This window comes from Anoplopoma fimbria, chromosome 1 (genome assembly GCF_027596085.1).
Source record: "Anoplopoma fimbria isolate UVic2021 breed Golden Eagle Sablefish chromosome 1, Afim_UVic_2022, whole genome shotgun sequence".
Lineage (NCBI taxonomy): Eukaryota > Metazoa > Chordata > Actinopteri > Perciformes > Anoplopomatidae > Anoplopoma > Anoplopoma fimbria.
The window spans coordinates 20,830,334-20,853,872 of record NC_072449.1 but is presented as its reverse complement, the minus strand read 5'-3'; the positions used below and the strand labels follow the sequence as shown (position 1 = coordinate 20,853,872).

General features: G+C 39.7%; 5 protein-coding genes across 7 annotated transcripts in view; all 5 read left to right on the top strand.

Annotated features, from left to right (window-relative positions):
* The first annotated feature begins 7,559 nt into the window (after positions 1-7,559).
* LOC129093484 (P2Y purinoceptor 12-like) lies at positions 7,560-10,588 on the top strand. Its single transcript, XM_054601522.1, has 3 exons — positions 7,560-7,635; positions 7,939-8,195; positions 8,625-10,588. Exons 2-3 carry the CDS (start codon positions 7,944-7,946, stop codon positions 9,468-9,470), a joined length of 1,098 nt encoding a protein of 365 aa, XP_054457497.1. The 5' UTR covers positions 7,560-7,635; positions 7,939-7,943; the 3' UTR covers positions 9,471-10,588.
* A 1,149-nt stretch (positions 10,589-11,737) lies between these two features.
* LOC129097002 (P2Y purinoceptor 13-like) lies at positions 11,738-12,727 on the top strand. Its single transcript, XM_054605676.1, has one exon. The coding sequence runs from the start codon at positions 11,738-11,740 to the stop codon at positions 12,725-12,727; it is 990 nt and encodes a 329-aa protein (XP_054461651.1).
* A 2,724-nt stretch (positions 12,728-15,451) lies between these two features.
* Positions 15,452-16,444, top strand: LOC129096991 (P2Y purinoceptor 13-like). The gene has a single exon (XM_054605665.1). The coding sequence runs from the start codon at positions 15,452-15,454 to the stop codon at positions 16,442-16,444; it is 993 nt and encodes a 330-aa protein (XP_054461640.1).
* Positions 16,445-17,846: 1,402 nt separating this feature from the next.
* LOC129089925 (P2Y purinoceptor 13-like) lies at positions 17,847-22,729 on the top strand. 2 transcript variants are annotated; one of them, XM_054597358.1, is made up of 5 exons: positions 17,847-18,025; positions 18,292-18,320; positions 19,069-19,270; positions 19,352-19,741; positions 19,953-22,729. In XM_054597358.1, the coding sequence occupies exons 3-5, from the start codon at positions 19,088-19,090 to the stop codon at positions 20,469-20,471; spliced, it is 1,092 nt and encodes a 363-aa protein (XP_054453333.1). In that variant the 5' UTR covers positions 17,847-18,025; positions 18,292-18,320; positions 19,069-19,087; the 3' UTR covers positions 20,472-22,729. The 2 variants fall into 2 exon arrangements, with proteins under 2 accessions (XP_054453333.1, XP_054453325.1); XM_054597350.1 differs by lacking the exon at positions 17,847-18,025 and having other exon boundaries at positions 18,109-18,320.
* A 161-nt stretch (positions 22,730-22,890) lies between these two features.
* mfsd1 (major facilitator superfamily domain containing 1) overlaps positions 22,891-23,539 on the top strand; it is an 11,675-nt gene continuing 11,026 nt past the window's right edge. The window contains exons 1-2 of one of the 2 annotated variants that reach the window (XM_054622493.1): positions 22,891-23,258; positions 23,447-23,499. In XM_054622493.1, the coding sequence (XP_054478468.1) occupies positions 23,108-23,258; positions 23,447-23,499 (204 nt within the window). In that variant the 5' untranslated portion in view covers positions 22,891-23,107. The remainder of the gene's footprint in view (positions 23,259-23,446; positions 23,500-23,539) is intronic. The other variant, XM_054622533.1, reaches the window with a different exon arrangement.

Genomic DNA, 23,539 nt, shown 5'->3' with positions numbered 1-23,539 from the left:
AGGAAAGGACTGCTTGCGGGAGCCGATAAGTTGGCCATTAGTAGGGGAAAGGAAAGTAGCAGGTTGTCGTCTTTCTCCTGCGATTGCATTTAAAGCAATAGTAGATTTACAGCGGGACTCTGTATATGAAAGCTCTCAGGGCCTTTCCTTTTCCTCAGATATGGCCTGGAAGTGTTAAAAGTGAGCCTTTAAGCACTATAAGCCAGGTATAAGAGCCAAGTAAAGGGGCAAAGGTGCACTCATAAATCAACTGACTTTATCCATAAATTGCCCAAAGCTTTTTTATAAGTTGATACTGCAACCCAAATGTAAGAGGGTTCTTATAAATATAATAAGAACAATTATACAACAGGGCACACATGTATTTTTCAAGGCTTTGGGTACACTTCTTGATGAGACCATATAACCTCAGTCTCTGTCCTCAGGGCAGTGGAAGTATGTCAGCGGGGGTTCTTCGATTTGATAAAGTGCAGATGAGGTTCTTTGGTCCCTGGAGAATAACTAGGTGGACTGGTGGAGCCCACTGCCGTATACCTAACTTTCCTCACTTCAGTTACACAAACACCAAACTAAAAACATCAAAGCACTTCTAAATTATTGAGTCCCAAAGGGCAGAAAAGCTTTTAAACAAGCCAGCTCACCCAATTAGGCTGCAACAACAATGTGGCACTGCTACTTTACAGCAGAGGTTGATGTTCCGGTCTGACAGGTTTAGCTTTTCCAGGAAACTTTTCAAGTTCAGTGATGAATTAATAAGGATGTATGTCACATAACAAGTGCCAATGACAAAAGTCAGAAGGCCCTTAAGGGTAAAGAAACGTCTAGGGGCAGAACATCACTGGGTAATTTTACATTAATGTCATTTAGCTTTAACATCACCACATTAGCTTTCAGTGAGGTCCACATCTTTATTGTGACGAGGATTTCATATTCCTCCCTGTGCCCCTGGTTGTGGGAATGAGGTTGTCTGTTTTTCTCCTGTTTGACTAGTTTCCAATATTTTCTTTTTAAATCTCATTGTTTCCAGTGCAAGAAGACCAAGTGAAGAGTTCACGAATAGCATTCCTTTACTCTGACACTTTATCTGTCAGCACTTCTACTGTGCTTCTGGAAAATGAATTTCCTTCTCTGAAGTAAAGCCAATGTGTAATTTAGATGCAATGAGGAGGAGGTGCAACACGTCTGAAGACACTAAACACCTGTTTAGGAGACTGACACCTCTCAATAGAAAAAGCCTTCTCATCCTATATGCTTGCTCTCTAGAGAGACATTCTTATAGAAATGTATTTCCATTATTGTTAAGAATATGTAACCTAAGTATTTATTGTGCTTTAAATTACAATAAATTATTATCATTTAGACCACCTGCAGCTTGTCTGCACTACATAAATGTCTTCATGGCACCTAGCAACGTCCAATACAACGATAACATCATAGGAAAAACAGACCATCATCATTGCTTTGGGTTCACTGGTTGCTACTAAAGTCATGTTTGCTACTTGGCTCATAAAAGCTCCTCTAGCTATTCCCTTGAGCAGTTTTCATTCTACGTATTCTGACATTTTGCGTCCAGAGAAAGTTTAGGATATTTTTGTTTCAGACGACACACATCCCAGCATGTCAGAAATGTGTTAGGGCTCTTTAGAATTCAGGTAGCAGGGCATGGGCCTTAGTTGCCCATTAAGCAAGGAGGTTTTATGTTTAGGAAATTTGCATCAACATTATTGCCTTTTTTCTAGTTTGTACATGACATTGACCTTTTTACAAATGTATACCCCACCATTGTGGTCAACCACAGAAGCGGACACTTTCTGCCCTGTCCCTTGGCCTATATACTGCCCTCTATGTGCACACAGGTCTGTGCAGAGCACACAGAGACACCCTGTCAAATATGTGTGGTATCCCAGACTGGCCATCCTCTCAAAGGTATCTGTTGTCCCCCTTTTTTTCTAATTCGCATGCCACAGCTCTGCATCCTGCTTTCTCGTGCAGCAGGGCGAGGAAGTATCAGACAAATATCAACACCCTGGATGAGAATTTAAAAGAGGAATGCTGACAGGTGCCAGAGATCCCACTTTGGTTTTACAGGCAGGTGCAGATGCAGAGTTTTTCCTTATTACCAAGCTGATATCTCACTGCTTCACAACTGTGTAGAGTAGCTATGAGGTGAGGGGAAATTTTTGTGAGTATGCACACAAATTACTATGATGATTGTCACACTGTTACAGATTTATTTACCTGCGTTAACAGATTATTTTGCCACCTATAGCATAAAAAGCTGCCTACACAAATATGCTCATGTTATTAAGTTTGATACGGTGAATTTGTTCTGAAACAGTTGCCTAGTTACACATCCAAAAGACACATATCAACATTAGCATTCATTTGAAATTGTGTTTTTATCCATCTCACAAATGTAAGTCCAATGTTTGTCCAATGCTCTGTTTTGGTCTCCACCAATTCCTGAGGGAAATATCTGGCTCTTTAGCTGCTAAATGCTCTACTATGTTCTCCAGCGAATTGCTAACTTTGTCTGTCTGACATTTGGAACTGGGCAGGTAGCGTGCAGTCGGTTTATCCTAATTTTTTGGGGTGAACAGAGCTGCCTTCTGCAGCCAAAAACTCCACAGATGAGAGCAGACCAAAATAGTAAAGATCCAGGTTGTAAAAGCAAAACAATAAGCTGAAAGACACTGAAACACTCCTGAGAAGAATTTTAAAATTGTTGATAATTGTGGTTTTGTCACAATGTGTGACGTTTTTATTGCATATAACGATTATTGGATACTGATGAGTGCAACTTAAATGTCTTTTCAAAATTACACATTTTATATTAAGTAAACATAATAACAATTAAAACTTGTGTAAGCCAGGTATTGTTTGGTACGTCATTCACTGATGCATACGCTAGACCCAAGAGATGAGCAATGATTTGTAGGAATACTTAAACTAAAGCAGTTGCTAGGAAAACATCTATGTGAGCAACAAGCTGGAGCTCAGGATGGAATCAAGGACATGATTCACTGGTAGAAACTAAAGCCCAGGAGCCAACTGGACCCAATGATGTTTTTGTGCGTGTGTGTGTGTGTGTGTGTGTGTGTGTGTGTGTGTGTGTGTGTGTGTGTGTGTGTGTGTGTGTGTGTGTGTGTGTGTGTGTGTGTGTGTGTGTGTGTGTGTGTGTGTGCAGTTTTGATGCGGACTATCAACACACCCATACTGGACACATGGGGCTCATGAGAAATAAAGGAATGTACTTTTGTCAGCAGCTACCACTGTAGAGCCCTCACAAATCTCCAAAATAAATAAAACTAACAGCTACAGTAGGACAAATGGACCATTTCAATACATTTTTATCATCAGCGTCGAATGATGCTTTATACCCTAATGGTGCATGACAGCAAATGTGGTTTCATCCTCAATAAAAGCTAGAAATACTGTAGCTCTCACTATTCTTAAGTTAAAGCCACCTCTCTCCTCAGCTCCATATGAGCTGCTTTAGATTTGTCGGTGTGGGTAACCATATGGGAGGCAGACCTGCTGGAATCTAGACTGAACAGCACACCAGTAGCAGTAGCCAAAGAAACCCTACACTGTCAAAACAAAGTGTGGCCCACATATTTCAAATATGCAAGTAGAAGCTAATTTAAAAGCCTGCCAATGGAAATGTATACATGTAAACATTCCTACATAGACAGTCACAAACAAACCACAAGCAAGGACCACCCTGGATATGTTTTTTTTCTATCTCTCTCTCTCTATGTGGTAAGAACTTCCTGTCTTACGTCTTCCTTCCTGTCAGAATGACAACATGATCAACCATTGACCATTGTTTGTGAAGGTCAGGTGTCAAAGCTCAGCCGCATCAACCAGGCTTTTCAGACTACAGCTGTTACGGCTCTGTGTCTGTTATTAGCTTGATGTTTGGCCTCAAACAGCAAGGGTTATTTCTGATACATTTCCTCTAACCTTATACTTACTGCTGTGATAACAGACCCTCCAAAGGCCACTTAAAGGCAGGCTTTCTTTGCTCAAAGCAGGGCTACTAAAAGCAATACCTCACGTGCAGAGAGGACATTAAGTTTTCCCCCTTCACTTTTCAACTTCATCATCACCACAGGATGAGAAAACGTTGGTAGCCGTCTTAAAGCAGCCTTGTGTTCTGGGATTGGTAGAAAGTAAGATTGATGACTTAAAGGTCAAGGGATGACCTGGGAGGGGAGGAAAGTAGTGCATCTACAGAGAAGGAAAAGCATAGGAGGGGGTGTTGGGGAGGCTTAGAGGGGTTTAAATGGAAACTCAGTCAAGTCTTGTGTTACGTGCTTTTTGTTTCCTCCCCTCATTCCCTTCTTCCTGTCAGTCCGAGAGGGAGCTGACGAGGATAACTGTGTGTGTGAATATAGTGCTGCTTTCCCTATGTCTGCAACTGTGCATTCACACACTATTTGATTATGCATTTGTGTAAATCATTCATTAAAATAAAAACTCTAAGATTACCAACAAGCGGTTGAATGCCCCAACTAGTCAAGTTACGGTTTGTATCCATGTCTGTCCAAAATGTCATCAATTCATAATGTTATCCTTTAAGACATTTGTGGTAATTTATCGTAATTTACGTGTTCTGTGGGGTCGCAGTGACCTTTGAATACCAAATTCCAATCAGTTCACCTAGTCTAGGTAGACATATGTGCCATAAGTTGAAGAAATTTCCTCCAGGCATTTCTGGGAATTCGCTTTCTTGAGATTTGGCCGTACATGAGAACACAGTGACCTTGACCTTTGACCGCCGGCCATCAAAAGTCTGATCGCTTCATTCTTGATTCTATTTGGATGTTTGTGCAGCGTTGGAAAAAATTGGCTTAAAATATTCCCAAGATATCACAAGAATGGGATGTACATGAGGTCACCATGATCTTGACCTTTAACCACAGCAATCTCACCAGTTCAGCTTTGAGACCAGATGGACAGTTGTGCCAAATTTGAAACAATTCCCTACAAGTATCCCGAGATATCTTGTTCAAGAGAATGGACCGGATGGTACACGTAGGAACAGTCAAAACTAATCAACTCAACTCAGACCTGGGCCGAAACCCCAGACATTCAACTAGGCGTAGAGGCAAAAGAAAGGGAGTAAAGTATAAAAACAGAAAGGTGACCAGAAAAACACGTAGATAGACTAAACTTAAAAAGCAGCAAGTGTAGCTGTCAAGATCTCTCCAGGAGAGTGCATGCTTGACGCAACTCTGATCAGACCCAGATGTGCCAATCACAGCTGCGGGAAACATGACTGCATATAAATATGGAGGAATCGGAAAACGACCTCACGTACAGTGCATAGGTTGAGCTATACAAGTGACAACAACCACAAGAGCATGCAAAGGTACAGACTAATCATGTAGGTAAGCATTTCTTTAGGAAGTGAATACTGCTGACTTTGCCAATCTTGCTCCAGACACAGGAAGTTGCAGCATTGCCATGTTAACAAATAGAATGAAGGGCAGAAGGCCATCAGGGTCATGTGATGAGCAGAGAAGTAGATAGCAACAGCAGCAGAAATAGGTCCTCGATTCTTAAAATAATAACAATGAAACAGAGGATCTGGGGGTCATACATTTATGAAAAAAACACAATACAATAGTGTTTAACAGTGTGGTTAAAAGTTATAGAACCACAACATTATCTATGACATCAATGTCTATGATGCATTATAATAATACTCATAATAACACTTATAATCTGCTCATAGCATTATGGCATTAAAGTTATAGGCACACATACATATTCATAATGTTTTAAAACAATGATAACACACTACAACGCATTTTATAATGCCTTAGGGAAAGAATTATGATACTTCATAATTGTAATACATTCTAATCTTTTTATTATGCATTATTATCATGTTATAATGCATTCAAATGTTCTTGTGAGTTACTCAAAGTTATCATTGTTTTAAATGAAGTAAAAAATATTGTATTCTTTCTTACAGTTCATTTGTCTTCTGTCGCAGTGCAATGAAAATTGTAAGATTATTACTGTGACGCATCCCCTACTCGTACAATATTATCCCAATGTGATGAATCCTTCATTATGAGACCTGTGATAATATTTATTTTGCATATCAATTAAAATACTTGTATTGGCTCCAGGTCATCTATTATTTCTGATACTGTTATGATGTAATATGCCTACAGGTTGGTAATATTTTCTTTAAAATGATACACACATAGCATCAACATAGTAATAACAGTCAAAAGTAAAGTAAAACGCCTTCTGGATTTCAAAATTGTTCATCTTTATGTTGCCGCTTGCTCTAATATTTTGGGAGAATAATTAAGCAAACATTGCTTTCTTCTTGATGGCAGTGTACCCCGCAACTCCCAACATTTCAAAACATGAAATACTTGATAGGGTGTACTGAGGCAACACATCACTTGAACTTCCCTGCAGATTTCAGCAGTAATATTACACTTACAGTGATGACTCAAAGTTGACGTGACGTACACTGTGTGTCTTTACAAGATCATTCACAAGGTTGCTTTTGTCTTCACTTCAGCTCTGTCTCCAAGAGAGAATGGTCGGCGTGTGAAACCACTTTAAATTGGAACAAAAAATCTGTTTCACAATGTGGACCATGTTTTAGAGACCCCTTGATAGAAAACGTTACAACAAGCTCGACCTGGGAAGGCAAGAAGTTCAAAATCTGAATGCTAATGGGAGCAAGGGGAACGTTTTATATCAGTGCAGCGTTTGCCAAAATCCGTTTCATATTTTTTCCACCTTGGAATAGAACATTTTACTGCCATATGTTTCCAAGCTGTATTGTAGTGTATCAAAAGTCTCATGCGTTACCGGCGTTGGTCACTTGAAACTGTTCAGAGTGTTTGCTTGCTGTAAAGAGATTTAAAGAGAGTATTTCTTTCGATAACTCACCATGTGACAAACTATTTTTTGCATAACTCTGAACTTGTGGTAGTTCCTTTTACACACAGCACATCACATTACAATGCAGCACGTTTGACCAACCAAATGACAAAATTATCCAAATTAGTGTACCAAATGATTTTACTCTGGTTGTACATGTCTTTAAATATGCCTTTGAGTGTAATATATATCCTGAGAACACAAAAAATAAACATATAAAAGTGTATTCAGACACCATATAAAGCAATGCAGAAGTACAAGTTAATGGTAACAAAATAGAAGAAGTGAATAAGAGGAAACATATCGGCTTGAATATTTTGAAAGAACAATGGTAGGGCAAATATTTTAATGATTTATTTCAAAAAGACATAAAAGCATGTATGCAACAATAGCCCAGAAGATAAAGAGTTTTTTTTAACGTTGTGTTTATCTGCTACATATTAATTGCTTCATGCCTGTTAAAATAGATCTAGAAAAGCCGTCTTCAGCCTTTTCTCGTGACAGGACAAAGAAAGGAGAAGGAAAAGAGAAAGTCTTCATGTGGGTATCGCTAACCTACACACACAAACACAGACACACACACACACACACACCACACAAAACATTGAAACTGTCCGGACAAGACAGATGGTCAGTGTCACAGTATCACATACAAAAGAGAGACGGACCAAAGAACTGCGCTGAGATTTTGAAGGGACTTCAGTGAATTAACAGGTCAGTAAAGGTTCATGTGGATGTTTGTGTCAGATAAATTATGTATTGTTAAAATGTTGATCAGTACTGTTTACATAAAGACATGAAACAAGATATATTTGAATAAATAATGCTTTATAATGTTATATTGCTTAGAGTTTTTATATTATGACACATCTCAACATAAACATGAACATAACTGTTAGTAGGGCTTACTTTTTCATGAGTGTACCAGATGTAACTTCAAAGCTCAAGTGGCTTTTTTTCTGTTTTGTTTTTAAAAATTCTGAGAATTTAAGAAGAACTTTCTCTTGTATTTTTTAGACAATATGGAGGGAAATACAACATATCCCCTGTTCCCTGGCAATCACAGCCATGCCAACAGCACTTGTTCCCGTGACAACGTTTTGAAGACGGTGGTTTTCCCTGTTCTCTACTCCTGTCTCTTCCTGGTGGGGCTTTTACTCAACACCGTGGCCGTGTGGGTGTTTTTTCGCATCCCCTCCAAGTCCCATTTCATTATATACCTGAAGAATATTGTGGTTGCAGATGTCATCATGACCTTCACTTTCCCTTTCAAGGTGTGGTTAAAATGGTACCATTAACTTATGAAGTACATTTTAACTTTAAATTGTAACTAAGTTGTAACTAATGGCTTTAATAATGGTTATTAAACAATTTCTAATAGATTAGTAATAGTTCATTCATAAAAGCATCATTTTGGTTGCTATGTTGTGAAGTCTGTTTTTTATACCTAATTTATCATAAGGCATCACGTCTGTAGTTAAGAATGTTAACAACTCATTAATAATGTGTATTAAAAATACATTTTGAAGTTATATGATAATTATATAAAGTTATATGATATATGATAGCATTTTCAGATTAATAACCCCAAAAAAGTCATTCGTTACAAAGATTTTATGAACTGGAACTGGAATTTGTGAATAAAATTGGCTTGAATTTATATCGCTGAGTGTTTAGTCTTTTACACTGTTGTGTTTCGTCAGGTGTTATCAGACTCCAACGTGACTTCCACTGGGCTGCATGTGTTCGTGTGTCGGGTCTCCTCGGTGCTCTTCTACCTCACCATGTATATCAGCATCCTCTTCTTCGGCCTCATCAGCATAGATCGCTGCAGAAAGACCCTCACGCCCTTCAGGGGGACTAATGCGGCCCGCTTGACCCGTCGCAAACTCCTTTCAGGAGCCATCTGGACCTTTCTGCTGGCTCTCTGTCTGCCCAATGTGATCCTGACACGCAAGACCCCAACGTCTCAATATTTCAAGTGCAGTGACCTGAAGACAGCGGCTGGGCTGAACTGGCATGAGGTGGTAAATCATATCTGTCAAGTTATTTTCTGGGCCAACCTGGTGACTGTGATAGTATGCTATTTTCTAATCACCAATGAGCTGTACAGATCCTACTCCCGCACTAAGGCCCACAGCAGTGGAGGGACTGTATGTCAAGCGCCATGTGGGGCATCAACTCGGAAACCCAACCAGTCCAAAAGAAAAATGAATGCAAACGTGTTCCTGGTTCTGGTTGTTTTCTTTGTGTGCTTTGTGCCGTTCCACTTTGCCCGTGTGCCATACACCTTGAGCCAGACCCGAGGGGTTCTCTTCGACTGTAAACTCAAACTCTTCTTTTTTCAGCTGAAGGAAAGTACGCTGTTCCTCTCATCCTTAAACTCTCTTCTGGACCCTCTAATCTACTTCTTCCTCTGCAAGTCCTTCAGGACCACCCTGTTCAAGACCCTGCAGCTGCCTCCTGGTTCCTGTAGCAGGCTGACAGGGAGAGGGTCAGACACAGATACAGCCAGCACCGCTCCGAGAGACTCCTCTGCCAGTGCATAAAACCACTGGACATGATGAAGAGTTATCTGAATGTACGCATTTTGTAATGATGACAACATTATTACCACAAAGACAAAACAATGTGTGGCTGTTGGTTTAACTGGGTATTATCCAATGAACCGACACTGGCATGTTGTCATGGATTTTCTTTAATTTCTCTGTTCTACTTAATAACAACATGAAGATCCTCTTTCAACATCTTGTAAAGAAGAAATGTGATGCATTAATTCATAAATCTTTAGCCACAGGATTCCTCTAAAACAATCAACCTGTATAACAAGTCTGACAAATAATATCTAGTGAAGGTCTTATTGTTGCATGTAAACGCTTGGTTAGCATTGGTTCTTCAGGATAATCATATAGCAGGCAAATGTGTCAAATTGTTACGTCTGCAGACATTTGTGATACATTCTAGTTTTGCTGCTTACAATGATCTCCGTCTATTTAAGTAAATAGGTATTTCTAAGGAATAAAGGGGGCTTTCCAAATGACTGGGTTGTGTGCCTTCTAGTACAACCACACAGCTAAAAGACTGGGAACTACCCGTTTTACAGAAATACAAGAGGAACAAACAATCACAGAAATAAAGATAAAATTATACTTTTATTATTTGTTGTGCATGTGATTTGTGTCATATTATGAGGTTGGTACTTTTCACATAGCCAAATATCAAACCCCATACGGCTAACTCAGCAATATATGATTCAATTCACTTACAGTATCTACTTCTTGCGGGGAATGTACGTTGAGGAAAAATGCAAAGTTACATAAATATTTGAGCTTGCTATTGTCAAATGTATCGATCCACCATGGGCATGAATGAGGTAAAAGAAGATAAGAAAAACAAACTATATCGCTACAAAATGATCACTGTTGTACCATTTCCCTGTTAAAAAGTAAATGGGGACTTCACATCTTTCAATGTTGATCCCAGTAGAAATAAAGCAACCATGATTAGACGTTTAAAGACAGAAAATAATTCAGTCTGGCCTGATAACACATGGCCTACCACAATCTATGATATTTGAATCCTCTGTCCCACCACAGCAGCTCATTGTTCATGGATTTGCATCTTTCTGGTTGAAGAGACTGACAAACCTTGGTTGAAATATCTGTGAAGGTGGTAATCTCCCAGGCTTCACAGTGTGGGGTGACGGACATAAACATTGCTGGTGAGTAAATTGATATTATGTTTTGTTTCGGAACTTTTTTTTTGTTTTTCAGATTAAATAGAGAGGTGGTTGAATAAAATCAAGCTTTCTTAAGTATATTCTGTGTGATCACTTTTAATATGATTTATGTAAATGTATCTTCTCTGACAAACCGGTCTGTTAACTTTCTCAAATCGGGAGGGGGTGAAAAATCTTAAAATTAAGCAGTTTTGTAGTATTTTGTAATATTGCTCAAAAGCTTTAATTCATCTTTCTTTCTCAGATACATTAAAATCACAAAAGTACTTGCCACTGTTATACCAGGTAGTTTTTGTCATAGCCCCTTCTCTTTAGATAATATCCACTCTTAATATCAAAGTTTAACAAAGAATTTACAACATCCATCCATCCATCCATCTTCCGTAACCGCTTATCCAGTTAAGGGTCGCGGGGGTGCTGGAGCCGATCCCAGCTGTCAATTTACAACATGTGAACACTAAATACACTGATGAGGGGAAGATTACAATTATTAAATCGGAACCAATTACAAAAGAAAATCATTTTTTTTCTCTTGTCATGGTGAAAACAAGTCCTACAATTGTATAACTTCCATCCGTCAGTGTCAAAAGAGGAAGTTTCTGGTTTTGCATCCCAAATGCATTCAAATGCTCAGGTTGAGCATTCAAAACCAAATCATAGTAACAAATTGTCTTTTACACTATTATGACTAATGCAAATCAGGTCCAACTGGGCAAGAAGGAAGCCTTTAGAGCAGTAGTAGTCTCAAACCAGTCGTAGGCAGGGGCTAATTCCAGTAAAACTCAGGCCTCTGATCCTTACATCATCATCGTCATTTACTCTAAATCATCGTCTAATTTACTTCTTGCATCACTAAATTCATGCCAATGCTCTCTTGATAAAATCTGCACGTTTAACTTTCAAACTTGCTGAAACATAGTTAAGAATAAGGAATCAAAAGTCAAAAGATCTTGATGTGGGTTTGGTATACAAGGCGTACAGGGCTTCACAGGTGCAAACCAGTTCAGGATTCAAAAGACAAAACATGTTGAGTTTCTCTTTGTGTATCATTTTTTTTTCTTTTTTTCAGATTGCATGATGGTTTCCAACAACACAGAACCCTCCTCCTCTGATTGTGCTTCTTCCAGCCAGACGACAGTAGATGTGGTTATCTCGTGCCTGTACTTCTTCTTGTTCCCCATTGCCTTACTGCTAAATGGGGTAGCCGCATGGGTGTCTTTTCACCTCAAGTCCACCTCTACCTTCATAGTGTACCTCAAAAACCTAGTGGCAACTGACCTGCTCATGACGCTGACAATCCTGCCGATGGCGGCTAGCATGCTACCTGGAGCCACACTTGAGCTAAGGGCTTTCGCTTGCCGTTACTCCACTGCTCTTTTCTACTGCTGTATGTACACAAGTATTGCTTTAATGGCTCTTATCAGCCTTGACCGCTTCTTCAAAATTGTTAGACCATGCGGAATGGTGTTGGGACAAAACGTGGTCTTCAGTCTCGTCATGTCCTCCTCGGTTTGGGTGCTGTTAATTGGCGGTACAGTCATCCCAACTTTCATTCTAACAGACCAGGATCCTGTAAATGTAACAGGAGATTTCTGTATGTCCCTGAAAAGTCCAGCTGGTGTGACTCTTCACAAGTTTGTGGTGCTATCTATGGAGACTCTTTTCTGGCTTGTAAGCATAGTCATTGTGTTTTGCTACATCTGCATCACCATGAAAGTCCTGCAGTCCTTCAGAAACTCTGGGAGCAACAACAGTGACGGACAGAAGAAGACCAAGCTGCGAGTCTTCCTGATCCTTCTTGTGTTTTTTGTGTGTTTTGTGCCGCTCCACATGATGCGCGTTCCATTCACACTATTTGAAATATTTGACATCGATTTCTGCGATCAAATGTGGGTCACGGTGCTCCATAAATCAGTGCTATGGGTCTCTACCACTAATACCTGCCTGGACCCTCTTCTGTACATCTACCTGTGCAGGGAGTACAAAGACAAACTGGTTGATATGATGAAAGCTAGAGGAGTCTGTGTTGGGTTATATTCCCATGAAAATGAGGATGTTTCACAGTAGATAGAAGAATTGTTAGTCATCAAAATAAGTACCTTTAAGGATTTAGAGATAGATAAGATGTCCTTAGGGACAAATCAGGCTGTTGCTTTATATTATAACAGCAAGAGAACCTTAGCAGCCCAACAGAAACTTGTTATCTTTAAATGTTGTGTTGTACTGCCCTTTAGTGGCCTAATTATGAATAGCATCTATAAAACAAGGTAGAATAATTTATGATATACAAAGAAACATTAGGTGAATGTATTATTCTATAAAAGGGTTTAACCATTTGAACACACAAATGTTCTGTTAAATCTGTGTGTATTTTATGCAAATACAGTGGGATGTATACACATAGATATCTATTTAAGTACATACTTTCTTTCAAGTTTACGCAGTGCAGCACTATGATTTACTTATAAATTGAGGTGTTATTGTTGTAAATTCAAGATGTCCTTTGTTATTTTTTCTGTGAGGGGTCAACGTAAACGTAGCCTTAGCCAACTGTTTCTATCCTATGGGTTTCTAAGGGGGAATTTAAATGATAAAATAGTATAGGACGAAAGATTAAAAAAAATTGTAGACCATCCCCATCATAATTTATGCTTTTAGTGACCGTAAACAATATTATTGAATGGAAATGGGGACAAATCTCCAAGTTTATTTTTCTGCTGCACAAAACAACAATAACTGCATCCTACAAAGTTGTTGCCTATCATTTCACGGGCTGAAATAAATGGTCACATAAATCTTTTTCTCTATGATTCTTGTAAATCCAAATGTAATAGCTTCCCTACAAAAGAGCTTTGCTCATTTGCCAGAAGTGATTTAATTTGAATACATTTCTTGTATTCTGCTTTTTCTCTGTCCCAATAAATGATGTCATTACATTGAAATAATAAAATATTGTACATGTTTATTGCTGTATTGTAATTATCAAGTGATAAGAAGTGAAATGAAATATTACATTGCACCACTCACTTTGTTAGTCACCACAATATTCTAGACTAAGAATAATTTAGGTCACTATTACCATAGAACAAAGACTTTCAATTAATTTGACTGAAAAGGAATTGAAACACACCCCCTATACAATAAATCTTCTTGGCAGCTATTACACTCCCTTTGTTCAAGTGGAGAAAAAGCTCCAGTGTGGCCTGTGGTTCTTTTTTGTTGGCTTCAACAGCGGAGGCAACCCTTTGGTCAGATGATGCCACTGCGCCTCTCTTTACAGAATCAGCTCTATAATTCTTGCAGAAAGGTGTGCAATCCAACCAGCCAACCAGAAAATCAAAAAACTAAATTACCCAAGTAACAAAAAAAAAACATCAACAAATAAAGAGCAGAAAAAGTGAGAAAATAACCTCTCCGTTTAGCCTTTTTTAATCAAAGAATCATCACCTGCCCTCATATTTATTATAAAAATGTATTTCCCTCTGCCAGCAATAAACAACACAAGGATGGTGAGTGGGAAAACAAATGATGTGTATTTAGCCTTCCAAACGATGCTCAGAGTCAAGGGCATATCAATACCACGGACATTTCCTGTGCTAATGAGTCAGAAGATGGTGACTAGCGATAAACATTTAAGAGTTTGGCTCAAAGATTGTGTAAAAATTTTGAATAAATAAAACATAAATGCTTGCAGCTCCATCTTAAAGGTGAGACAGAGATGTTGATGTGTGTCTGAGGTTTATGTGTGGGCCAAAGGAAGCATGCGGCCCCCTGAATCCGAACCTTCACCCCATCCAATGTCCTCCAAGTGGTGTTTACACTGCAGGAGTGTTGTATGACGTCTGCTTTGCCTTTGTCTGAAGACCAGTGGGTTTTCCTATTTTTGCATACGTCCTGATTAATTGGCGGTTCTTTCACAGCTGAAACACTGATTTGTTTGCTAGGAAAATTCCACAGTGTTTCTTAGACACATACTGTGTCAGTCAGTATATTGTCACGCAGGTCCATGTTGCAGCTGTGCGTTTGAGAAGAGTCAAGTCATCAACTGTAAGTTATCATCGAAATGTATCTTATTTACATAGTTAGTGAATAATGTGGTATTTATCAATGATAGATTAATCTGTGATGACAAAGATAACCACTGAGATAATCATTTTCTTTCTGAAAGAAAAACACCTAATACAATGTATCATGATACAAGACAAGCATAGCATGTTTACATAGTGTCAAAAATATTGTTCCATTAGTTGAATTATTTACTTAAAAAAACAAACAAGAGCAGTCCTGCCAGGACAATTAAACTTATAAGCCCTCCTTATTAAATTCAGAATTTGTATTCATGTGTATTCACACTAATCCAGTTACTTAATTTTTTGGGTTTGACAATTAGGGAAACAGATGTATGTATACATGTATAATGGACATTTTATATAAAATTATGCCTAAAACGTATTTATTCATCCTTCTATGTACAGTAACAACAAGCTCCTTCCTTTGCTTTGCTTAGCCTGCAGCCTTGACCTGAAAGAGCAACAGATAATGGATGACTGTATGGTTCCTCTTTTTGACAGTGACTCAACAAGTGAGTGGAGAAAGTGAAAACAAACACCAAATTGACCACAATGATTTGGTGTTGAATTATTTCTATCTATCCTCAACTGTGAAAGGATATTGCACATATTCAGCGGGACAGTTTGTTTAAAGAGCATTATAATAAAATATAAAAGCATAATGAAGATGATGTTTCTTAACAAGATTAACTTTTCATTCTCTTCAGCTGCAGCAACGCCAATGAATCAAACATCTCACAATGACTCCGAATTTGACAGCTGGATTTACAATCCCAATATTGTCCCGGCTCTCTACCTTTCAATGTTCCCCATTGCTTTGTTGCTGAACGGTGTTGCCGCCTGGGTTTCTCTACACATCAAGGCCACCTCCACCTTTGTGGTGTACCTGAAAAATCTAGTAGCTGCTGACATTATTCTGACCTTGCTCATCCCAATTAACGTTGCAAGAGACTTTCCAGGTGTGTCAAACACAATATACATTCTCTCATGTTTTCTCAGTTCCATTTTCTACGGTACACAGTACATATGTATTGCTCTGCTGGGCGTTATCAGTCTGGACCGTTTCTTCAAGATCATGATGCCCCGCAGCAAGTTGTTTGGTCAGAATCTGACCTTTAGCAAACTGATGTCAGGCTCAGTCTGGCTAATACTTGGAGGCTCAACTTTACCAAATATGATTTTAAATAACAAATCAGTGGCCAATATAACAGAGATCAGCACTTGTATGGAGCTGAAAGGACCGGCTGGACTTATGGTCCATGAGAGAATAGTGATTTGCCAAAATATTTTCTTCTGGCTGATAAGTGTGGTCATTTCGGTTTGCTACATTTGCATTGGAAAAAAGGTTATCCAGTCTTTTCGAAAGTCCGGCAGCAGCAACACCCAGGGAAAGCAGAAGATCAGGCTACGTGTTTTTCTAGTTATCATTGTGTTTTTTGGGTCATTCGGACCGTACCACATTATTCAGATCCCATACGCGTTTCAACGAGTCAAGTCTTCTTCCTATACTGGCTCTTTTTTAAGCAAAAGGTTGGCCAAGGACCTCAGCCACTTGCTTTCCTGCACAAACATCTGCATGGACCCACTTCTCTATGTCTTTCTGTGTCGGGAGTTCAAGGAGAAACTGATGTCTATGATGAAAAACGTGTCTGTCTTGTTCCGAGTAGCCTCAGCAGACAAAGCAGAAGGCACCTTGCCGCAGATCCGACGCTGACGGAGGTCATGAAGATGCCATGTCATGGACTGAGCTCAGATGTTAGTGAATATTTTGCTGACTTAAAGTCAGATTAATGTTATATTGTGTTTTTTGTTCTTTCATAATGTTTATATTAACAGGAAGTTGTGATGTGCTGTTTCGTATCTTTTCAAAGTGTTGCTCTAAATAGCTTGAAAACCATAAACAGGAAATACAATAAGGATGGGTGAGATAAACAACATAAGACAAGAGGGAGTTGTTATTATGCTGTGGTTTTTTGTCAACAAAACACAGTTTTATAGTAGCTCTGCAAATTCACAATCAATAGAGTTCTAGGAGGGAGACTATAAATGAGGCTACCATGCAGAGCCAGTAAAGTTAAGTTAGATAACATTTTTATCTCACAGTGAAGTCATATAACGTTTGTTGTGATAGTAAAAATGGGTCATGTTCTAATAATATTCTGCTAATATATTATATGTCTATGGGTCAGCCTTCCATTTGCAGCATGCTAATCAGTGCCTAACATGGAAGGTTACTTGTAAATCTGTTATTAATATATATATATAATAAAACAAGTAAAGTTTGCTCTAAGTCTATAGAATTGTTATAATCAAAATATAAATAAACACATAACAGAGATATTATCTGCTCAGGGTTGCAACACTCATTTTAGGATCAACACATTTTCTGTTTGACCGTCACTTCTTGTATAAGCCAGCTGAGCAAACTTTTGAGCTAACAGTTGCGTTTACAGTTTCTGTGGGTCTAGAAACCACAGGTTTCCGTTTCATTCTGATTAAGCAGCAACAGTGATGTCAAATAAGCGGATAGCTCACTTGGGGACCTGCAGTAAACACATGCATGTCAATTTTCAGCTAATTTTTCCCATCCGATATAATTCCTGGCACAGATCCAAGCAAAATCTCACAGGAAATCATGGTGTGTAGTTCTCAGAATGCACTATTTTTATCAAAACAGCACAAAAGGGAAATAAAGAAAGCTAAACTTTATCAAACTTTAGTGGAATGGAATGTCCAATCACTTGTTATGTACATGTAGTGTGTTTTGCATTGTTACAGACAATATGTGCTATTAGCAAATAAAAAACCTTACAAAATAAAATATCTCACAACTACTTTGTTATTAACTCGCCTCTTCTGTCATGGCATAGCTTGCATTTATGGTAAAGGAGTTTAAGGGAACCAGGGGTACACATTTCATGAGAAGAAACACAACGTATACATCTGTTTGTTTTCTGCGGTGTCCGTGGTAAGTGCTGCTAAAACTGAGTCTCATGATGAGAAAAGACAGACGAATAGAAGTGGGGCAAGTAAGCTGCAGGATGGAGGGAGGAGCGGTGAGTTGCAGGACGTTGAAAAATAAGTGCATGGCTTTGGTGTTCGCCTGTCAACTGCTACTGAGACTGACGCAAGCTAGCGGAGGCAGGAGGACTGGCACGGAGCAGAACAAGCCTCTCAGCAGACAATTGAAACAGGAAGCAAGGAAGGAAAGGGTCTTTCAGAAAGGAAGGAAGACTGGCAAACTCATTGGGATTGTGACAAGACAGCCACACAGTAGCTCCAGAGACCACCCGTTGTAAGAGCATCACACACACACACACACACACACTTAAAGACAGGGAGGGAGAAATACAGAGAAAGAAAGTCAGAGGGGCGGATGGACAGCTTTGAGTCAGTAACAGTAAGAGTAACAGTAAGAGATTTGCAATAGTGGGGTTTTTTTTTTGTGGGAACATTTCCTTCATGTGGATAAGAAGAGGAAAGGAGAATATTTCACTTCTCCCTTTTATATTTATTGAAGTTTTTCTTTGCTTAATTCATTTTTCTTCACATGACCGACAGCCAGAGGACGATAAGGACACAATAAGGAGGTAAGACTCAATAATTGAATTTACCAGTACATCTTCTACATAGATTACCACTCTAAGCTGGCCACAAACATAACATTTGCTGTGGCAGACCTAATTAACATTAGCCTGCGCATTAAAACAGACAAAAGTTTGATAGGTATGGTATATCTCAGTTGCCGTGGCACCTGCTCCTGGCCTCAGTGTTATTTTAAGCCGTTGAAGTTTTCAATGTAAAGAGAGCAGATTAGACAGATATATTGAGAGACAGGAGGAGAATTCATGATGAACAAATGCAAGAGTTAGTTGACAGAGTTAGTTGACGCCTTCGTCACTGTATATTAACTTAGTCATACCATTATTACAGTCAATTTTCCTGGTTAACCCCTTCTCTTACTGTGGTAAAATGTAGAAGTTAGAAAGTATTAAGCGTTTGTAAAAAAAAAATAAGTATTTGTATGCTTTTCAAAGTGGCAGAAAGTGGCCTTTAGTTGTTGAATTCAGGCAAAAAGAAACTTAGATAGTCTTACTTATAGTCCTAAAACCAGTTATGAAAGAAATCTTTAAAAGTGAACCCATACGCATACACAGTAAGTCAGCTTCAGTTCTTTTTGAGGAATTTCTAGAAGGAAATTGCATAAACATCTAATAACATCATAATACACTGTTCCCACTTTTCATAATCGTTAATGTCTATGTATGACTTCACTGTGTATTTTCCTTTGTATCAATCTTACTGTTATCATCCTTCCTCTTCCTCAACTCTCCAAAGGTCCACCCAAGATCAGAAGATGAACAACAGCCTGTCAAACACCTCTATCAAGTGTGTTCGGGATACCAGTGTGACAGCTGTGGTTTTCCCCTGTCTGTACAGCATCCTCTTTGTAGTCGCCCTAATACTGAATTCCTTGGCTGCATGGATCTTCTTCAGCATCCCCAGCACCTCAACATTTGTGGTCTTTCTAAAAAATGTGGTAAGACACGGGCGGGGGGGGCTTTATACTTTTACTTGTCAGTTCAGAGCAACAACAAAAAAAAAACTCCTTCGTTAACAGGTGGTGGCTGACCTGTTGATGACCCTGACCATCCCTCTGAAAGTCTTAAGTGATGCAGGTGTGGTCTCCTGGAAACTACGCGCCTTCCACTGCCAATACTCTGCGGTTTTATTCTACATCACCATGTACATCAGCATCCTCCTGCTGGGTCTCATCAGCCTGGACCGCTACCTGAAGATAGTCAGGCCCTTCGGCAAGTGCGTCCTGCAGCGGGTTCGTGTTGGTCAGGTGCTGAGTGCTACTGTCTGGGCCGTCATGTTATCTTTGGCTTTACCGAACGTTATTCTAAGTGACCAGCCGCCACGCTTCTCTGGAGGCAGACTGAAGTGCACCTCCATGAAGAGCAAAGCCGGCTTGCTTTGGCATGAAGGTTTCAACTATTTCTGTCAGGTAGCTATTAAATGAAAGGAATTGTTTGACATTCATGGAAATCTGCTTATTAGAAAGATTGTGTCACATACTGTCTATTACTTAAATATCAGCAAATTTAAATACACTGCACTATACTCGCCACATTTGACCTTCAACTACAGCTGGTAAAATTGAGTTGTGAGAAAACGCTGTGAGTCTTGCCTGACGTTTTGTTGATGTGTGCTTGCAGGTGGTTTTCTGGGGCACGCTGGCTTTGATGGTTGTTTGCTACACGTTCATCAGCAAGAAGGTTTATGAGTCATACAAAGCCTCAAAGAGCAGATCCCATGCAGCCACTCGCCGAACCAAAGCGAAGGTCTTCGTGGTAGTGGGGGTGTTTTTCATCTGCTTTGCCCCCTTTCACTTTGCCCGCGTTCCCTACACTCTGACCCAGATTGGCAGCATGGTGGGTCATTGCCGGGCACAGAACGCTCTCTACATCGCGAAAGAAACCACCCTGTGGCTGTCGGCCACCAATGTGTGTCTGGACCCGCTTATCTACGTGTTCCTGTGTAAGGTGTTTAGGAAAAGACTGACAGCGGCAATCTGTCGCAAGCATCTCCACATAGGTGCCATGGATTCCACCACAGCGACATCAACTCAACTGGATATGTCACAGATTGCTTTACGCAGCAGGCTGTCATATACAGAAACGGGATGCCCCAGTAACACAGTGGACAATGAACAAAGGGAAATCAATAACTGTTAACTGTTAAGGCATGATGAGACACTGCCTGAAAGGTTATTTTACTTGTAAATACCATTTATCGTGATGACAGCGGTTGTAATAATTCTAAAATGAATGCAAGGTGTCCAAAATCTTTTGAATGGACAATGTGCCAGAAAAGAGTCAAACATGTTTGGAGGAGGTCATGAAGTTTCATGCCAACAATGACTGCTGGTTTTGACTTACCATGCACTTCTGACCCATGTTTGCTAAGTCATCCAACATGTTTCCATAATTGTGCTTACTGTCATGTTCTACTTCCTTCTCTTCGCTAATCTCATTCAAACTGCTCTTTCCCTTTACAAAACTTTGGCAAAAAGGGTAAACATTTTGACAGCACATGTTCTGCAATGATTACAGCGCACGCAAAATGTGACCAGGGACCAGATGATAACAAAATGAGGCCTGCAATAGACAATGCTGACAGCGATAATATGAGCAATATAAATAACAATATTAATAAAATGTTTATTTTATAATTGCATGTTGTTCAATTTTCATGCTGGAGGTTGAATTATTTACATGTGGATGAGGTTCAAAATGTATTTTAAGACAAAGACAAAGTCAACAAATGCAGCCAATTGGGATAAACCCACCTTAACCCAGTTCTTCCCTTGTAGTGCTAACACAGATGTTGATGACATGGATCATACTGTAGACCATAACATGCTCAAACTAATGTTGAATGTACTAGCAGAAGAAATCAAAACGAGAGTGCATTGGTGTTGATCAGTATCTGAAGCACTGTTGATAATAATCTAGCTACTGACTAACAGGAACGGCATGCTGACTCACATCGCTCTGCTGCAGGTGTGGCGTTGATAAAACCAAGTCTAACAATGCCGAGCAAAGCCGCAAGCATTTGCAAGTGGGGCATAATCGTTCACATTATTACAGTAGCATCACTGCATCATTCATTTTTGAACTGAACAAGAGGAGAAAAGAACATGTAGAACTGGAATAAATTGACTTTTTTTCCAATACTGCAACACCCAAAAGACAGGTTTCAGGACATTCACAAACTGGTTCTGCAGGATTAATGTCACCTCCCACCTGATTTACAATCGTGTCTGCATGTGGGTCTGATTAATGTAATAATGAAATATGATCTTCTTCCATCCCAACCTCTGTCGGCTACGACAGAAGCTGATATTTGGCCAGGAAATTAATGAGCTTCAGAGCAGGCGACTGCAGCCAGGGAAAGGACCGTTTGTCACCCTCAGATTAAATCCTCTGACAGATGACCCTGCAGCAGTGAATTATGAGAAATTCTAAATGACATTCATGGAAATTAGGTAAACCCTGCAGATAATGTTGCCTCCCAGTATGCACAGACACAAGTTGGGGACAGAAAAGAGCTAGACAAATAGGGGGCAGGTGGGTGGGGGCTGACAGTTTAATGAGTCTTGATGAAACAAGGTGGTACAGTTTTTATGTCAGAGAAACCTGCCATGTCTACATGCCGGGGCTGTCAATCAGCAGAAGTTTATAAACTGTAGTGTTTCTTGTCTCAAAGCCCCAGAGAAATGGCTTATAGGCTTCAAAAAAAAGATGTGTCTGCCCTGCTTAAAGCAAGCTAAACGTTGTGAAACTGTGTGCTATTGATTCAGTTTGTAACACTGCTTAAGGTTGTAATGCAAAGCCGAGAAGGCTGGAGAGGGTGAGAAGAAGTCATATCTAGATTGTACACCACAATTTTGATACATCGCAAGTTAAAGAGTACATAGTTAAAGATCAGGCTATGACCTTGTTTAGTTAAGGCCTGGAAAGGTCAGTGGGTTGTGATTCTTGCCAAACGTTTTCATAACTGGTGGATTAGCATCAAAACATATGGCTATTTTTAGGGCTGAAGTCGATAAGTAGTTTGTTTCTGTCACTGTACTTTTGCTCTGGTTTATGCTCTTAGATGCTTGTTTAAGAAAGGAGATGCACTTATGACTTCTGGTGACTAGTAGTTCTCTTGAATACCTATGTTGAATACACTTATTGTAAGTCGCTTTGGATAAAAGCCTCTGCTAAATGACTGTAATGTAATGTGATGTAATGTGATGTATTAGTAGAAAAGAATTGTTCGTTCATTTATGGACAGCACTTGATGGCTTTATCCAACTTTTTCACGATTCTTAATCCCCCTTTCTCTGTCCCAAATGAAATGTGTAGTTTGTATCAATTACACAAAACTAAAAAAATAAACATTTTCTATTTAGAAACTTTTCTCAGAATTAGGAGATAAAGGTACTTTTACCTTGTAGTTTATCATCATATTAAACGATATTGTCTAATCTATGAGTAATTGATAAATACTTTTTTTTTAACTCTGTATTTCCTGGTAAATGTTAGGTGCCTGGGTATTTCAAGCATGAAATGCACTTGAACCCTTTTAATGTGCCTGCCATGAGACGCTACTAACCGTCTGTCATCTCAAGCGAGGGTGCTTCCGTTGTGCGCGCTCCCGAACGTTCGGTCACGCGCCCAGCTAACCAGCGGACCCGTTTAGCGCTACAAGCTACGCGGCTAACGCCACGTGACACCCCAGTCGGGTCATGTGACCGGTCTACCTCCTGCACACTGCCGCCGACAACAACTTTTCTCCCGGCCGGATCCCAAAGTGGACGAACATGGCGGACTATGAGGAGCGGCAGAGCCTGCTGGGAGATGACGGCGAGGGCTCAGCCGGAGCAGCCGGAGGATCGATGCCGGCCATCTGCGACCCCAGACACCTACTGCACCGAGTGGTCGTCCTGATGTTCATGTGCTTCCTGGGATTCGGTGAGCAGCAATAAAGCCCCCAACTTCCCCGATCTGAATTGTTATTGTGCAGATTTGTGACTAGATTATGCTCAAATATCAGTTTAAAGAAAAGCCTTTAGTGTCGTTGGCCATAGTGGCTCATGTGAAGTTGGATGAATCTAGTAGCATTGTTTACGTCGTCTGTTCATATTGTGCGTTTGTTTCAGGAAGCTACTTCTGTTATGACAACCCGGCTGCTCTTCAAACTGAAGTCACCCAGGTAATTCATCCTATTTAGATAAAAAAAAAGATTAAAAAAA

What these genes read in the sequence shown, in the direction of transcription:
- LOC129093484 (XM_054601522.1), top strand. Translation starts at nt 7,944, where the DNA reads ATGGAGGGAAATACAACATATCCCCTGTTCCCTGGCAATCACAGCCAT. An exon ending in CCTTCACTTTCCCTTTCAAG is followed by an intron (nt 8,196 to 8,624) that starts GTGTGGTTAAAA and finishes GTGTTTCGTCAG; the next exon opens with GTGTTATCAGACTCCAACGT.
- LOC129097002 (XM_054605676.1), top strand. Translation starts at nt 11,738, where the DNA reads ATGGTTTCCAACAACACAGAACCCTCCTCCTCTGATTGTGCTTCTTCC.
- LOC129096991 (XM_054605665.1), top strand. Translation starts at nt 15,452, where the DNA reads ATGAATCAAACATCTCACAATGACTCCGAATTTGACAGCTGGATTTAC.
- LOC129089925 (XM_054597350.1), top strand. Translation starts at nt 18,193, where the DNA reads ATGTGGATAAGAAGAGGAAAGGAGAATATTTCACTTCTCCCTTTTATA. An exon ending in GATAAGGACACAATAAGGAG is followed by an intron (nt 18,321 to 19,068) that starts GTAAGACTCAAT and finishes AACTCTCCAAAG; the next exon opens with GTCCACCCAAGATCAGAAGA. An exon ending in TGGTCTTTCTAAAAAATGTG is followed by an intron (nt 19,271 to 19,351) that starts GTAAGACACGGG and finishes CTTCGTTAACAG; the next exon opens with GTGGTGGCTGACCTGTTGAT.